The following is a 16,847-nucleotide window of genomic DNA, read 5'->3' on the forward strand; positions in this document are numbered from 1 at the left end:
CAATTAGCTGTCCAGCTATGTGCACTGCTACACTTGCAAATAGCCTTAAGAGGCCTGACATGCAAGTCTCTTAAGATTTACACGAAGGCATCCATTTACAACATACCAGATTATTATTTGTGGGGCAACAATATTTTAGAAAAAAATTATACAGTGGTACCCCGCTAGACGAATGCCCCGCTAAACGAAAAACGCGCAAGACGAAAGGGCTTTCCGACATTTTTCTGCTTCGCAAGACGTTTTTTTCTATGGGGCTTACTCGCAAAACGAATTTTTTCCCGTGGTCTCCCTCTTTTTTTTTTTTTTGCCTTTTCTGAAAGGCGCTAAGCTCCTTATCTCTAAATTGCCGCTTATCCGCTAATCCGATAAGCGCTAAAAGCCGCTAAAAGCCGCTTATCAGCTGTTTTACCGCTTATCAGCTGATCGGCTGATAGCGGAGCTCCGCAAGACGAAAATCCCTGCAAGACGAAGGCTCCCGCAGAACGGATTATTTTCGTCTTGCGGGACACCACTGTATCACCAAAGGGGGGAATTGTTATAAGAATTTTTAGGATATTTTATATCCTAAGCAAACACATATATTAATATATAAACCACATGTCCAAAACCCACAGGAAAAGTCCTAAAGCCATTTTGACTCTTTCACTCCTTCAGTCACCTCAAATATTTCTCTACAAGGTAAAAGGAAATGCAGAAACCTCCTCATTGTCTCTGTCCTCACAAATCCTGCCTTAAGGGCACATTTAAGGTGTGAATAGGGTGAGCCTGTGACCTGGCTCAGGAATGAAGTATTATCATTACAAGATAATGGCCAGCCTCCCCAGGTAATCTAGTCAAGTGGCCATTAACAGGTAACCTGGCAGACAAGGTAAACACAATGCACTCAGATTTCTGTTGTAGACTGCCTTTTCTGTGATGTATGTATGATGTTTCTGGGGGTGGTCTTGGACTCCAGGGCGGGCAATTAAAAATACCTATATAAGGGCTTGCATGCAGGGCTCAGGGTCCTCCTCCTCTCTCCTGCGTGTGGGGGAGCACCCTGTTGCAACAGTTAATAAAGAAGAGGCTTACTAGCTGCTTTGCTTCTTAATATTCTCTGGTTGGTCTCTGTTATTTTCTCCTACCAATAGAGAACCTACAAAAGGGCTGTATATGGGCTCTTGGGTACCCCATAAGGAAAAGGGTACTCTTTTACTTAGCTCACCTGCAATCATGTGTGGTGAGTTAGCAATTCACTCCTCCCGTTGTTGAATATGTGGCTGGTATGTCACATGCCCCTGTTTACTTTCCTAGGATTGGGAAGTGTAAGAACGGAAGTCAGCCTTATCTCTTCCGCTCTGCTGTGCTTTTGCACTGTTCTTTGTCTCCCTGTCTGTTGCTGAAGAAGAGAGAGGATGCCATTATGATCCGTTTGGTCTCGTCTGCACATGTGATGAGCATCCCCTCAGTTCCTTCATCCATGTCATTTATAAAGACGTTGAACAACAACGGGCCCAGGACAGAACCCTGCAGCACCCCTCTGGTCACTTTTCCCCAGGATGAGGAGGACCCATGAAGGAGTCCTCTTTGGTTTGGTCCATCAAATCCACCTAACAGTTACCTCATTCAGTCTCATTTTACCAGCATCCTCACATAAATATCACAGAGGACTTTGTCAAAAGCCTTACTGAAATCAAAATACACAATTTCCACAGCAGTCCACTGATCAACAAAGTTTATAACTCCATCCAAAAAAAGAAAAGAAGAGGAGAGATTTCTCTGGCTTGGCTTGTTTTTGAGAAAGCCATGCTTTCATCCTGTATGTTTATATTGTAAAATCTTCAGATAAATTTTAAGAAGGATAAATGAGGATATAGACAAGCTGGAACATGTGCAAAGGGAGGTGATTTATGTATTTATTTAATTTGTAAACTGCCCGACCCAGTGATGCCGACTTGAATAAAATATTGGTGAGGGGCCAGGTAAGTCCCGCCTTGCACTATCAATCACAGGATGCATGCACACCATTTGAATGGCAAGGTCTATAATGGCAGTGACTTTTTTAAAAAGTAATATTTTGAGCCCGTAGTTCAATTTCCCAGCAGCTCCCCTTGCCCCGGAGAACACTTCTAGCATTCCATCTCCTCTGCCTGTGACATTGTTCAGCAGTGGGGAAAGTGACCTCTTCACACCGGATGTCCATTTGGTATGGCCCTTTCCAGGTTTTTCCTGCCCCTTGTGTTTGTCTTTCAATTGTTCTCCTGTGTGTGTTGCCAGTAGAAGCCACAATTCTGTGGGTACTCTAGGTGGCGCAGAAAGCACCTAGAAGCTCCCTAGAGGTTGAAGTGCCGATCAAACTTCAGTTTTGCGCTCTATTAATTCCAATTAGGAGTACTGCGGGGGTTTCAGATTCTGGGGCAGTGCTTTTGGCCAGCAGAGGGTATCACAAGGCCAGCCTACTTTCCCTTTAAAGCAAATTTGGGTCTCCAGCTGTTTTTGGACTACAACTCCCAACATCTCTAGTTAGCAGGACCAATGGGGAGAGACGATGGGAACTGTAGTCCGGGAGCTGCTGGGGACCCAAGTTTGGAAAGGCCTCCTTTAAAGCAACTTTTCCATTTTGCCCGCAAAGATGGGACCTGTCCATGTTTGTATCTTCTTGTATTTTGCTTTCCTCATGACCTTTGTGCGGTTTTTTAAAAAAACATGGGGGGTGGCCTCCTCAAATATTTTATTGGGGGGGCAAAGACCCCTAGGAATTTAAGAGTGGCTGTATTCCCTACACCCACATGTCTCAGGATGCTTAGAACATAAAAACACAACATAAAAACACAAAACATCACATGTTAAAATAGCATTAGATGTCAATAAGAAAAAGGTCTGCTTAAAAAGGTGTGGATTTGCCTGGCTCCTAAAGCTATATAATGGTTTTTCCGACCTTTGCATGGATTCTTTGGTGGGAAGTGAGTTTAGAGCTAACAGTGAAGCTCTTTCCACATTCCACACACTGATAGGGTTTTTCCCTTGTATGAATTCTTTGATGCTTAGTGAGATCGGAGCTCTGACTGAAGCTCTTTCCACATTCTACGCACTGATAGGGTTTTTCCCCTGTGTGAATTCTTTGATGGGAAGTGAGATTGGAGCTATCAGTGAAGCTCTTTCCACATTCCACACACTGATAGGGTTTTTCCCTTGTATGAATTCTTTGATGCTTAGTGAGATCGGAGCTCTGACTGAAGCTCTTTCCACATTCTACGCACTGATAGGGTTTTTCCCATGTGTGAATTCTTTGATGGGAAGTGAGTTGGGCACTATGACTGAAGCTCTTTCCACATTCCACACACTGATACAGTTTCTCCCCTGTATGAATTCTTTGATGGAAAGTTAGAGAGGAGCTACGAGTAAAGCTCTTTCCACATTCCACACACTGATAGGGTTTCTCCCCTGTATGAATTCTGTGATGGGAAGTGAGATGGGAGCTCTGACTGAAGCTCTTTCCACATTCTACGCACTGATAGGGTTTTTCCCTTGTATGAATTCTTTGATGCTTAGTGAGATCGGAGCTCTGACTGAAGCTCTTTCCACATTCTACGCACTGATAGGGTTTCTCCCCTGTATGAATTCTTTGATGGGAAGTGAGATTGGAGCTATCAGTGAAGCTCTTTCCACATTCCACACACTGATAGGGTTTTTCCCTTGTATGAATTCTTTGATGCTTAGTGAGATCGGAGCTCTGACTGAAGCTCTTTCCACATTCTACGCACTGATAGGGTTTTTCCCATGTGTGAATTCTTTGATGGGAAGTGAGTTGGGCACTATGACTGAAGCTCTTTCCACATTCCACACACTGATACGGTTTCTCCCCTGTATGAATTCTTTGATGGAAAGTTAGAGAGGAGCTACGAGTAAAGCTCTTTCCACATTCCACACACTGATAGGGTTTCTCCCCTGTATGAATTCTTTGATGGGAAGTGAGACTGTGGCTGTGAGTGAAGCTCTTTCCACATTCCACACACTGATAGGGTTTCTCCACTGTATGAATTCTTTGATGGGAAGTAAGATCGGAGCTCTGACGGAAGCTCTTTCCACATTCCACACACTGATACGGTTTCTCCCCTGTATGAATTCTCTGATGCTTAGTGAAATTGGAGCTATGAGTGAAGCTCTTTCCACATTCTACGCACTGATAGGGTTTCTCCCCTGTATGAATTCTTTGATGGGAAGTGAGATGGGAGCTCTGACTGAAGCTCTTTCCACATTCTACGCACTGATAGGGTTTTTCCCCTGTGTGAATTCTTTGATGGGAAGTGAGATTGGAGCTATCAGTGAAGCTCTTTCCACATTCCACACACTGATAGGGTTTTTCCCTTGTATGAATTCTTTGATGCTTAGTGAGATCGGAGCTCTGACTGAAGCTCTTTTCACATTCTACGCACTGATAGGGTTTTTCCCATGTGTGAATTCTTTGATGGGAAGTGAGATGGGCACTATGACTGAAGCTCTTTCCACATTCCACACACTGATACGGTTTCTCCCCTGTATGAATTCTTTGATGGGAAGTGAGAGAGGAGCTACGAGTGAAGCTCTTTCCACATTCCACACACTGATAGGGTTTCTCCCCTGTATGAATTCTTTGATGGGAAATGAGATGGGAGCTCTGACGGAAGCTCTTTCCACATTCCATGCACTGATAGAGTTTCTTTCCAATGACATTTTGTTGATGGGAAGTGGAATGGGAGCTCTGACTGCAGCTTTCTCCACACTCCAAATTTTTGTGTGGCTTCTCCTCTCTGGGGAATTTTTCGTTGTCACCTTTTCTCTCAATTTCCAATTCATCACAATCTGCAATGGAGACAAAAAGGGATTAGAGCCTCAGGAACAAATGGAGAAGCACTGAAGGGAGTTGGGTGTGTGTTCATTACCTGCATTTTTTGTCATTAACCAACATATTTATTATGAGATTCTGAGGAGTTGTTGAATGTTGCTTTGTTTGATATACGGTAGTGGTCAAATTTGTGGAAGACCTTTGGAAAAAAGTGTATTTCAGAGGTTTGCTGGCTCATAACACCACTTCATTTGGAGTAATGTCATAAAATTATATATCAGTGGAAAGATAATTCGATCAATTATGCTATCGAGATTGCAATCCAACAAAGTTTGTTCAATTACCCCTATTCTATCAAAATTATAGCCAAATAACCAGAAAAAGGAGGCACTACTTGCTTAGGTTGACTTTTGTCAGTGTGTTATGTGATTGCTATCAAGTTGGTTGGTTTTGTGTGTTCTTTCATTTAGTGAGGGTGTAAAGCATAATAAAATTATAGAAATGGCACAAAGTGTTGACTGGCCTCCAGAAAGTGAGTAAGATTGTACTATTAAGTGAAGAAGGCTACAGTTATGGAGAAATTAGAAGAGAGATTGGGGAAAACTTAACCAAAGTTGGCCTTTCTATATTTTTGAAGAGGTATAAGGAGACTCAGTCACTACAAAATCAGACTTGTTAAGGCAGGGAATGTGTACAAAGGCAAGTGACGATGGACGAGTGGAGAGACTGTGCCTACATGACAAAAGAAAATCATCTGGGTGTATACAAGATGACATGGCACAATGTAATGGGAAGTTGAGTGCAAGGACTGGTCTAAATGTTAGAATTCTAAGGAAAAAGCCATTGTTATCTCTCAAGCAAAGGTTGAAAAGATTAAACCCATGTTAACTGGACAGCGGAACAATGGGACACTACCTTACTTGACAGGTTGTCTCAAGATATGGCAAAGAGAAATTTCCAAATTCCTGTGGGAAGGGAAGAAACCTAGGATTAAACACCTGATCTTAATAGACATAAAAGAGAGAGGAGGCTTTTCCCTACCCGACCTAAAAATTTACCACGAGGCAGCCTGTTTCACCTGGCTAAAAGGATTGGTACACGTTGCAGGATCCAGACCTCCTGATATATGGAAAAGCGAAAATTCATAAAAATTTTACCAACCATATAATAAGAAAGTCACTCTTTGCTGTATGGGAAAAATATAAAGACCTGATGGAGCCTAAAGCCCCGTGGTAGACTTCTCCAATAGAAGCCATAGCAGTAAAACGGAAAAATACTCAGGAAAGCTGGCCAACATATAAAATACTTCTAAAAAATGAAGATAACCAAATAAAATTAAAAAACTTTGAGGAAATAAGAGAACACATTTCAGACTGGTTCCAATACCATCAGTTATTTGAAAAATTTAAATCTGACAAACAAAAGGGGTTCTCAACAGAAATGTCCCGATTCGAATCTGATCTTGTAAATTCTGAAAGAAAAACTCTTTCCAAAACTTATCGACTCCTCCTTGACTGGACAGTCAAGGAGGAGGAAGTAACAGTGGCAATGGTGAAGTGGTCTCAGGATTTTGGCCATTCAATAACCATGGCCCAATGGGAAACTTTACGGAAGATCAATTGGAAATTCACAAACTGTTACACTATTAGAGAGAACTTTCAAAAAATGCAACATCGATAGTATCTAACACCATGGAAAGCTTCCAAAATGTATAAAAATGTGTCAAGTAATTGTTGGAGATGCAGAGACTCAGGAACATTCTACCATATGTGGTAGATATGTAGGAAAATACAGGTATTTTGGGAGAGTATACATGCAGAACTGCAAAAAATGCTAAAGATCTCTTTCAATAAAAAACCAGAGGCCTACCTCCTGGGAATAACAGATTAGGATATTCCACAAAAGAGGAAGGGTATCTTTTCATGGAACTTTGAAGTGTCAGGCATAGCCCTATTGGCTTTAGCCCAAACGTAGCAGAGTTTTCCTGCACAGCGAGGAAGCTAGTTGCGGCAGTAATGACAAGTCAGCTAGACTCAGAATAACTATTTACAGGATTTATTAAAAAGGAGAAAATAAAACCAGCAGAGTTTCTGCATACAAAACAAAGCAAAATAAATCCTCTCTTTCTCTCTCTCTCTCTCATAACCATACACAGCACTTCTACTCCTAACAACACCTCACCACAAACTGAGCTAGCAATCCCTTGATAACAGAGCAGAGTGCTGGTCGTTAACCAATCAGAGTGAGTAGTTTCTAGGTCAAGCAGACCTGGGCTTTCTGCCAAGAGTAAATTGACACCACCTTGAGTTAATTGTGAGAAGCCAGAATCTGCAAGTTTCCCACGAGAACCAATTAACAGAAACTGAAACTGAAACTGAACACCCCCTCACAGATTCTGCTGAACAATTAACACCAAATACACCTATGTAGAAGATCATTTTTCCAGCAAACCTAAACCCTTGCACATTCGCTTGTTCTTTACCTTTGCCAATGGTTTAGTTAACACATCTGCTACATTTTCTTCACTTGGTACATAAGTACAGGTGATTACATTGTCTTGTACACAGCAACGTACATTTTGGTATTTTACAGAGATATGTTTGGAACGCGATTTGAAACCCTCTGTTTTACTTAAGGTTATACAAGCTTGATTATCAATGTAAACTTGTACTGGTTCTCCACAATTTACATTTAAATCTGCTAACAAATGCTTGAAATAAATCACCTCGTTGCACAATTCACTCAATGCGGCGTACTCTGATTCCGTTGATGACACACTTACAACGTCTTGCTTGCGTGACCGCCAGCTGATTAAAGCTCCACCGACCATTATGACCAGTCCTGTGACAGATTTTCTATCCGGCAAATTTCCCCAGTCACTATCACAGTAGCAACTCAACATTTCATCCTCTGAAGAATTTAATTGTAACATATAGCCAATTGTCTGTTTGAGATATCTCAGAACTTGTTTTACCCCTTTCCAGGCATTTAGTGTGGGTTTTGAGACCAATCTACTTAATATGCCTACTGCGTAGCTAATATCAGGTCTGGACCACTGTGCTAGATACAATAAACTTCCAATTACAGAGTGATATACATCAGGATGTTCAAATTCAGGACTCTCATCTATATGAAGTGTTTTTATGAAACCTGGATCCATAGGCACCACTGCCCCTTTGCAATCCTGCATCCTGTATGTAGTCAGTAGTTGTTTCACTTTGTTCTGCTGACTAATTAGACAGCTGCCATCTTGGGCCCAGCACACTTCCAACCCTAGATATGTCCTAACCGGGCCTAAGTCTTTCACTTTGAACTTACTGGACAATTGCTTGGCAAACCTTTTAGTTTGTTTATCTGTTTTGGAGGCGTACAAAACATCATCTACATAAATCAGACAAAACTCTTGATCACTGCCTGTACCACGTACATAAACACAATTGTCAGCTGTACTCTGCTTGAAACCAAATGACACTAAGGCCTCATGGAAACATTTGTTCCAAGATCTTGCAGCCTGTTTGAGACCGTATAGAGCTTTGTTTAATTTTAACACTCTATTGGAACCTGTCTCATAACCAGGCGGTTCGGCTAGATACAGGTCTTCTGATATTGATGCATGTAAATATGCAGTCTGGATATCAAAATGGTTTAACAGGAGTTTTCTCTTTGCTCCAAGCGTTAGAATCAGCCTTACACTGTCCCCCTTAGCAGTAGGGGAAAAAGTCTCGTCATAATCTTTTCCAGGCCTCTGAGAGTATCCTTGAGCCACTAAACGAGCTTTGTATTTGTACTCTCCTGTCACCAGAGGTTTAAGTTTGTACACCCACCTGCAGCCTACAATCTTTGCCCCCTCAGGCGCTGCTACTGGTGTAAAGACCTTGTGCTCATTCAGAGAAGACATCTCTTCCTCCATTGCCTGTCTCCAGAGCTCTGCCTCCTCTTTTGGTAACTTTAACACTTCCTGAAAACTCTTGGGTTCTGCAATTACACTAAACACATTTGCAGTATCAGGAGAAAAAACGCACCGGAGGCACTCCTTTGTTTTGTCTTTTAGATCTTCTGGGAGAAAATTTTTCTTCTGACCCACTTTCCTCTTCAGAACTGCGACCTCTCTTTTGTTGCTTAGCAACTGGTCTTTGGCTAACTCCACTTTCTTGAGAGCTCTTATCTGAACTTTCCTCCCCCTCAGACTCTGATTCTCTATGTTTACCTTCAGAGTCATGAAGCTCCTGGGAAGGTTCAAACCAAACCTCAGTATTGGCATGTAGTCTCTCCCAGCCACTATGTTCACAAAAACTGGCATTCCTGGAGATCACAATGCCATTTGTCCCTTCAGCAAAACGGAAACCTTTTCCCAGCTCCTGGTAACCCACAAACACTAACTGTTTGGTCTTAGGATCTCCCTTCTTCCTCATTTGTTTTGGAATTAATACCCAGGCCTTCGATCCAAACACATGCAAATGGTCAATTTTGGGTTTTTTCTGAAACAATTTAAAGTACGGGGTTGTACCTATTGTTTGATGAAAGAGCCTGTTTTGGAGATAACACGCGGTGAGCATGCTCTCCCCCCAATAAGACATGGGCAAATCAGCATCGTCAAGCATGGCAAACATCATATCTTTTAAAGATCTGTTTTTTCGCTCTGCAACGCCATTCTCCTCTGGGGAAAAAACATTCGTTTTTCTATGCCCCATGCCATGCTTTTGTAACCAATCTTTAAAAGCATTTGACATAAATTCGCCACCTCTGTCCGTCTGAATCCTTTTAAGTTTAATGGACAGAAATCTTTCCACAGATGCCACCCAGCCTTTAAACTTAGTGAACACATCACCCTTATTCTTCATGGGAAAAACCCAGGAGTAACGCGTGGCGTCATCCACAATTGTTAGTGAAAAGCGCGATCCATAATAATAATAATAATAATAATTTATTATTTGTACCCCGCCCATCTGGCTGGGTTTCCCCAGCCACTCTGGGCGGCTTCCAACAAAGATAAAAAATACACTAAAATGTCACATATTAAAAACTTCCCTGAACAGGGCTGCCTTCAGATGTCTTCTGAATGTCAGGTAGTTGTTTATCACTTTGACATCTGATGGGAGGGCGTTCCACAGGACGGGCGCCACTACCGAGAAGGCCCTCTGCCTGGTTCCCTGTAACTTGACCTCTCGTAGTGAGGGAACCGCCAGAAGGCCCTCGGAGCTGGACCTCAGTGTCCGGGCAGAACGATGGGGGTGGAGACGCTCCTTCAGGTATACTGGACCAAGGCCGTTTAGGGCTTTAAAGGTCAACACCAACACTTTGAATTGTGCTCGGAAACTTACTGGGAGCCAATGTAGGTCTTTCAAGACCGGTGTTATATGGTCTCGGCGGCCGCACCCAGTCACCAGTCTAGCTGCCGCATTCTGGATTAGTTGTAGTTTCCGGGTCACCTTCAAAGGTAGCCCCACGTAGAGCGCATTGCAGTAGTCCAAGCGGGAGATAACCAGAGCATGTACCACTCTGGCGAGACAGTCCGCAGGCAGATAGGGTCTCAGCCTACGTACCAGATGGAGCTGGTAAACAGCTGCCCTGGATACAGATTTGACCTGTGCCTCCATGGACAGCTGTGAGTCCAAAATGACTCCCAGGCTGCGCACCTGGTCCTTCAGGGGCACAGTTACCCCATTCAGGACCAGGGAATCCTCCACACCTGCCCGCCTCCTGTCCCCCAAAAACAGTACTTCTGTCTTGTCGGGATTCAACCTCAATCTGTTAGCCGCCATCCATCCTCCAACCGCCTCCAGGCACTCACACAGGACCTTCACTGCCTTCACTGGTTCTGATTTAAAAGAGAGGTAGAGCTGGGTATCATCTGCATACTGATGAACACCCAGCCCAAACCTCCTGATGATCTCTCCCAGTGGCTGCATGTAAATGTTGAAAAGCATGGGGGAGAGGACAGAGCCCTGAGGCACCCCACAAGTGAGGGCCCAGGGGTCTGAACACTCATCCCCCACCACCACTTTCTGAACACGGCCCAGGAGGAAGGAGCGGAACCACTGTATGACAGTGCCCCCAGCTCCCAGCCCCTCAAGACGGTTCAGAAGGATGTTATGGTCGATGGTATCAAACGCCGCTGAGAGATCCAGCAGAACTAGGAAACAGCTCTCACCTTTGTCCCTAGCCCGCCGGAGATCATCAACCAGTGCGACCAAGGCAGTTTCAGTCCCATGATGAGGCCTGAATCCCGACTGGAAGGGATCCAAATGGTCCGCTTCTTCCAGGCGTGCCTGGAGTTGTTCAGCAACCACTCGCTCAATCACCTTGCCCAAGAATGGAAGATTTGAGACTGGGCGATAATTGGCCATCGTGGCCGCATCTAAAGATGGTTTTTTAAGAAGCGGTTTAATAACCGCCTCTTTCAGCGGGTCTGGGAAGGCTCCCTCACGGAGGGAAGCATTCACCACTCCACGAAGCCCATCGCCCAGTCCTTCCCGGCTAGCTTTTATAAGCCAGGATGGGCAAGGATCCAGGAGGCAGGTGGTTGGCTTCACTCGTCCAAGCAGCCTGTCCACATCCTCGGAGGTAACAGGTTGGAATTGATCCCACACAACTTGACTAGACAGGACTCTAGCACTCTCCCGCCCTGGCTCTGCTCCCACGGTGGAGTCTACTTCTTCCCAAATCTGAGCGATTTTATCTGCAAAAAACTTTGCAAAATCATTGCAGGAGATCATGTGGCCCATACTGGGCCCAGATGTCGCAGGTGGTTCCGCTAAATTGTGAACCACCTGAAAAAGTCTCCTGCTGCTGTTTTCTGCAGATGCAATAGAGGCGGCGAAGAAGGTCTTCTTCGCCGTCGCTATCGCCACTTGGTAGGCTCGACGTTGAGCTCTAACCTGTGTCCGGTCAGATTCGGAATGGGTTATCCGCCACCGGCGCTCTAGCCGTCTCAACGATTGTTTCATTGCCCTCAGATCCGTGGAGAACCACGGGGCTCTCCGGGCTCCATGCAATCGGAGAGGGCGCTTTGGAGCCAAACAGTCAATAGCCCTGGTTAACTCCGCATTCCAGCGGGCCACCAGGGAATCGGCTGAAAGGCCATCAACATGGGATAAAGCATCCCCTACCACTCTCTGGAAACCATTTGGATCCATTAAGTGGCGGGGGCGGACCATCCGAATTGGTCCCACCTCCCTGCAGAGGGGATGGGTCGCAGAGAAGTCCAGTTGCACCAGGAAGTGATCTGACCATGGCACTTCTTTCGTTTCGCTTTTACTTAGTGTCAGATCACCAACATCCATAGAGGTAAACACCAGGTCCAAGGCATGTCCGCGGCTATGGGTTGGGCCAGACTTATTCAGGGACAGCCCCATGGAGGCCATGCTTTCCACGAAGTCCCGAGCAGCCCCTTGTAAGGTCGTGTCGGCATGGATGTTAAAATCCCCTAGGACAACCAAGCTAGGTGTCTCCAGGAGGACATCCGCCACGACCTGAAGCAGCTCGGGCAGGGAATCCTTGGTGCAGCGGGGAGGTCGGTACACCAGTAGGAATCCTGTACTGCCCCTATTGCCCAACTTCCAGAACATGCACTCGGAAAACTGGGTCTTCCCAATAGGACGCCTGGTGCAAACTAATGACTTCCTAAAAATCACTGCAACCCCCCCTCCCCGCCCACATGACCTGGGTTGCTGTGCGTAAGAGAAACCTGGTGGACAAGCAGCGGCAAGGACAGGCCCATCTGCTTCATCCAACCAAGTCTCTGTCACACATGCCAGGTCAAGTCCTCCATCCATGATCAAGTCATGGATGGCAGTGGTCTTATGAATCATTGACCTGGCATTGCACAGCAGCACCTTCAGGTCATGTGGGTATCCCTTGCTGATTCTAGTATCCATCCGGTCAGGACCAGACCCGGAGGCAGGGATAGTCCTCAGACAACGACTAAACCTGCCTCCTCTGTAATGACATGGTCTGGTCTTAGCGTAACTCCTCCTCCTACCCGTGATCACTGAGATCGGTTGTTCCAGTGCATCCTCCCCTGTGGAACATGCCCCAGCCATTTTGTTGGCTGGGACCCACTCCCCGGCAGCCCTGACCCCTCCCCTTAAGAACAAGATAACACCTTAAAAAAACAACCAATAAAACAATACAAACAAAAAACAGTAAAAATTACAAAAACATAAAATCAAACAGATTCCCAGGCCCAGTAAACATCCATCCCACCCCCACCCCCCCACTTACAAAAAATTCAAAGGAATTTAAAAACAACAACAAAACAAAACCAAAACAAAACATTTTAAAAGCACTCTGCACCCCTCCAGCAGTAACAGCAACTGTTCTAGTGATGCCCGTCAGGCCCTCTGCAGCAGAGCGCAGCAGTCCTTATGAGGAGGCTTCAGGCCCCGCCCCAGGCCAGATGGTGAGTGGCAGGAAGGAGCAGGGCCCTCAGACACTCACACAGGAGGGTCCTCCTGGGCAGCAGAGCGCAGAGCAGAGCGCAGCAGTCCTTATGGAGAGGCTTCAGGCCCCGCCCCGGGCCAGATGGTGAGTGGCAGGAAGGAGCAGGGCCCTCAGACACTCACGCAGGAGGGTCCTCCTGGGCAGCAGAGCGCAGAGCAGAGCGCAGCAGTCCTTATGGAGAGGCTTCAGGCCCCGCCCCGGGCCAGATGGTGAGTGGCAGGAAGGAGCAGGGCCCTCAGACACTCACGCAGGAGGGTCCTCCTGGGCAGCAGAGCGCAGAGCAGAGCGCAGCAGTCCTTATGGAGAGGCTTCAGGCCCCACCCCAGGCCAGATGGTGAGTGGCAGGAAGGAGCAGGGCCCTCAGACACTCACGCAGGAGGGTCCTCCTGGGCAGCAGAGCGCAGAGCAGAGCGCAGCAGTCCTTATGGAGAGGCTTCAGGCCCCGCCCCGGGCCAGATGGTGAGTGGCAGGAAGGAGCAGGGCCCTCAGACACTCACGCAGGAGGGTCCTCCTGGGCAGCAGAGCGCAGAGCAGAGCGCAGCAGTCCTTATGGAGAGGCTTCAGGCCCCGCCCCGGGCCAGATGGTGAGTGGCAGGAAGGAGCAGGGCCCTCAGACACTCACGCAGGAGGGTCCTCCTGGGCAGCAGAGCGCAGAGCAGAGCGCAGCAGTCCTTATGGAGAGGCTTCAGGCCCCGCCCCGGGCCAGATGGTGAGTGGCAGGAAGGAGCAGGGCCCTCAGACACTCACAGGAGAGTCCTCCTGGGCAGCAGAGCGCAGAGCAGAGCGCAGCAGTCCTTATGGAGAGGCTTCAGGCCCCGCCCCAGGCCAGATGGTGAGTGGCAGGAAGGAGCAGGGCCCTCAGACACTCACAGGAGAGTCCTCCTGGGCAGCAGAGCGCAGAGCAGAGCGCAGCAGTCCTTATGGAGAGGCTTCAGGCCCCGCCCCGGGCCAGATGGTGAGTGGCAGGAAGGAGCAGGGCCCTCAGACACTCACAGGAGAGTCCTCCTGGGCAGCAGAGCGCAGAGCAGAGCGCAGCAGTCCTTATGGAGAGCGCAGCAGTCCTTATGGAGAGGATCCACCCCTGCTTACAGCAAATGGGCCAATTACGTCCATGTGAACCAGCTGTAGTGGTGACTCACTAACTCTGTCACTTCTGGGGTAAGAGACTCTGTGGGTTTTAACCTTTTTACAAACATTACAATCAAGGTACTTGTTACAAGTCTTTAAATCACCCCCATCAGCCAATTCAGACATTTTTAGTACACTTTTCCAGCAAGCATGCCCCATTTTCCTATGCAATAAGTGCACACAGTTGTCATGTATAGCTTTGTTATTCACTGCAGGCTGAGATTTACTGACTACTGCTGCAACTTGAGATCCTGCTTTAAGCCAAAACAAGCCTCCCTCTGACTTAGCAGTGCCTAAAATCTCACCAGCCTTCTTAATAATGCAACTGTCTCCTTCAAAATGCACTTTAAACCCAGCTTTTAGCAAACAATCTACAGACATCAGATTGCTCCTTAATGAAGGCACACAAAGTACATTTTGCAGGCATTCACGAAGACAAGGAACAAAAACTGCACCCCCCGAAATCACTTCGGAAGTACTTCCGTCTGCTAGAGCCACCTGGCTGCGCTGTGCTGAGTTCTTGGAAACAAACAATTCATCTGAATTCACGATGTGGCGAGATGCTCCCGAATCGACCACCCAGACCGCTTGTTTCTCATCAGCAATCTTGACCTCGCCGGTCACCAGCTGAGCCGACTGCTTTCGTTTGAAGAATTTCTTTTTACGCTGCTGCTGCTGCTGATCTCGTCTCTGCTCCTGCACCGGCAACTGAGACTTGACCAACTCCGGACATTGTTGTTTTAGATGCGCTGAAGACCCACATCGGAAACAACGCCTAACAGCAAACGCTGACTTCTCACCAGCACGCTGCTCTTGCTTCACCTCTGGTACGGCATGAGAACTCCTTCCAAACCGCCCACCTGTAGAAGCCTCTGCAGCCAACGATCTTTCTTGCCTCTTCTGCCATTCTTCAATCAAACGCCCAGTAACGTAACTGACGGATAAATCATGCTCCTGCATGCCTTCTAGAGACAAAACTAAATTATCCCAGCTTTCCGGGAGAGAACTCAAAATAATAGCCACCTTCTCCTGCTGGTCTAACGCACAGTCTCTTTCCTGTAGCGCTGCAAACTTTAACTGTAAACTGTGTAGGTGTTCCTGCATTGTAACCCCAGGCTGTAACATTGCCTTGTACAATGCCTTGCGAATGAACAGCTTGGAAACCGCTGTCTCACGCACATGGAGTTCTTTAAGTGCTTGCCACACACCTCTAGCTGTCTTGATTCCCCTCACATACGGCAACTGGGAATCTTCCAGCCCCAAGACAATTGTGGCCCTTGCTCTTTGGTCTTTGTCGAGGTCTTCATCATCAGGCTTCGCAGGAAACTTACTCACCGGTTGCCAGAGACGATCCCTCTGCAGCACTGCCTGCATGCGTTCCGACCACAGCAAGTAATTGGAGTCATTCAGACGCTCAAAAGCCATCTGAACTGGTTGTGAGGCCATCTTGAGAGCGATGTCCCTGGAACCCGGAACCAGCTACTCACGACCACCGAGAGAGAAAACAGGAACCACAGCACCCAGCACTCACACGCTGCAGCTGTTGTCCTTGAGTCCGCTGCGTCACCAGCTCACCACGGTCAGGAACCAGCCAGGAACAACAACCTCTGGAACTACTGGAACCAACGCCGTTGATGCTGACACCACCGCAACTCAGGCTGGCAGCACAATGCCCATAACCTCATGGAACTTTGAAGTGTCAGGCATAGCCCTATTGGCTTTAGCCCAAACGTAGCAGAGTTTTCCTGCACAGCGAGGAAGCTAGTTGCGGCAGTAATGACAAGTCAGCTAGACTCAGAATAACTATTTACAGGATTTATTAAAAAGGAGAAAATAAAACCAGCAGACAAAACAAAGCAAAATAAATCCTCTCTTTCTCTCTCTCTCTCTCATAACCATACACAGCACTTCTACTCCTAACAACACCTCACCACAAACTGAGCTAGCAATCCCTTGATAACAGAGCAGAGTGCTGGTCGTTAACCAATCAGAGTGAGTAGTTTCTAGGTCAAGCAGACCTGGGCTTTCTGCCAAGAGTAAATTGACACCACCTTGAGTTAATTGTGAGAAGCCAGAATCTGCAAGTTTCCCACGAGAACCAATTAACAGAAACTGAAACTGAAACTGAACATCTTTTTATATGTGATGGCGGCAACAATAGTTTTGATCGCAGCAAAATGGCAGAGTAATGAAATCCCCTCTATACAAGATTGGATCCAAAAGCTGACAGAATATGCCGAATTAGATGGTTTATCAGAAAAAATAAAGAATAAATCAAAACAGGAATTTGTTTCAAAATGGGAGGTTTTCAAAGAATATCTGAAAAATAAATATAGTAGTTCAGGACTTCCGGGTTGGCGCCATCGCCGAATGGCGGACTCCCTCCGAGCTCCGGAGGGAGTCTGCTCGGCAGGGCTCGGGTTCTACTGCGCCGGCGACGCGGGGACGCTTAAAAACCACGGGCACGGAGACC

At 46.6% G+C, this 16,847-nt stretch overlaps 2 protein-coding genes across 3 annotated transcripts in view; both read right to left on the reverse strand.

Moving 5' to 3' along the window:
* LOC114595138 (uncharacterized) overlaps positions 1–16,847 on the reverse strand; it is a 51,073-nt gene that overhangs the window by 26,472 nt on the left and 7,754 nt on the right. The gene's annotated exons all lie outside the window — the stretch shown is intronic.
* Positions 1,602–16,847, reverse strand: part of LOC114589962 (uncharacterized) — a 93,988-nt gene continuing 78,742 nt past the window's right edge. For both annotated transcript variants that reach the window (XM_077928030.1, XM_077928029.1), the window contains one exon: positions 1,602–4,821. In XM_077928030.1, the coding sequence (XP_077784156.1) occupies positions 2,897–4,821 (1,925 nt within the window). In that variant the 3' untranslated portion in view covers positions 1,602–2,896. The remainder of the gene's footprint in view (positions 4,822–16,847) is intronic.

The sequence above is a fragment of the Podarcis muralis genome, chromosome 4, assembly GCF_964188315.1.
Source record: "Podarcis muralis chromosome 4, rPodMur119.hap1.1, whole genome shotgun sequence".
NCBI lineage: Eukaryota > Metazoa > Chordata > Lepidosauria > Squamata > Lacertidae > Podarcis > Podarcis muralis.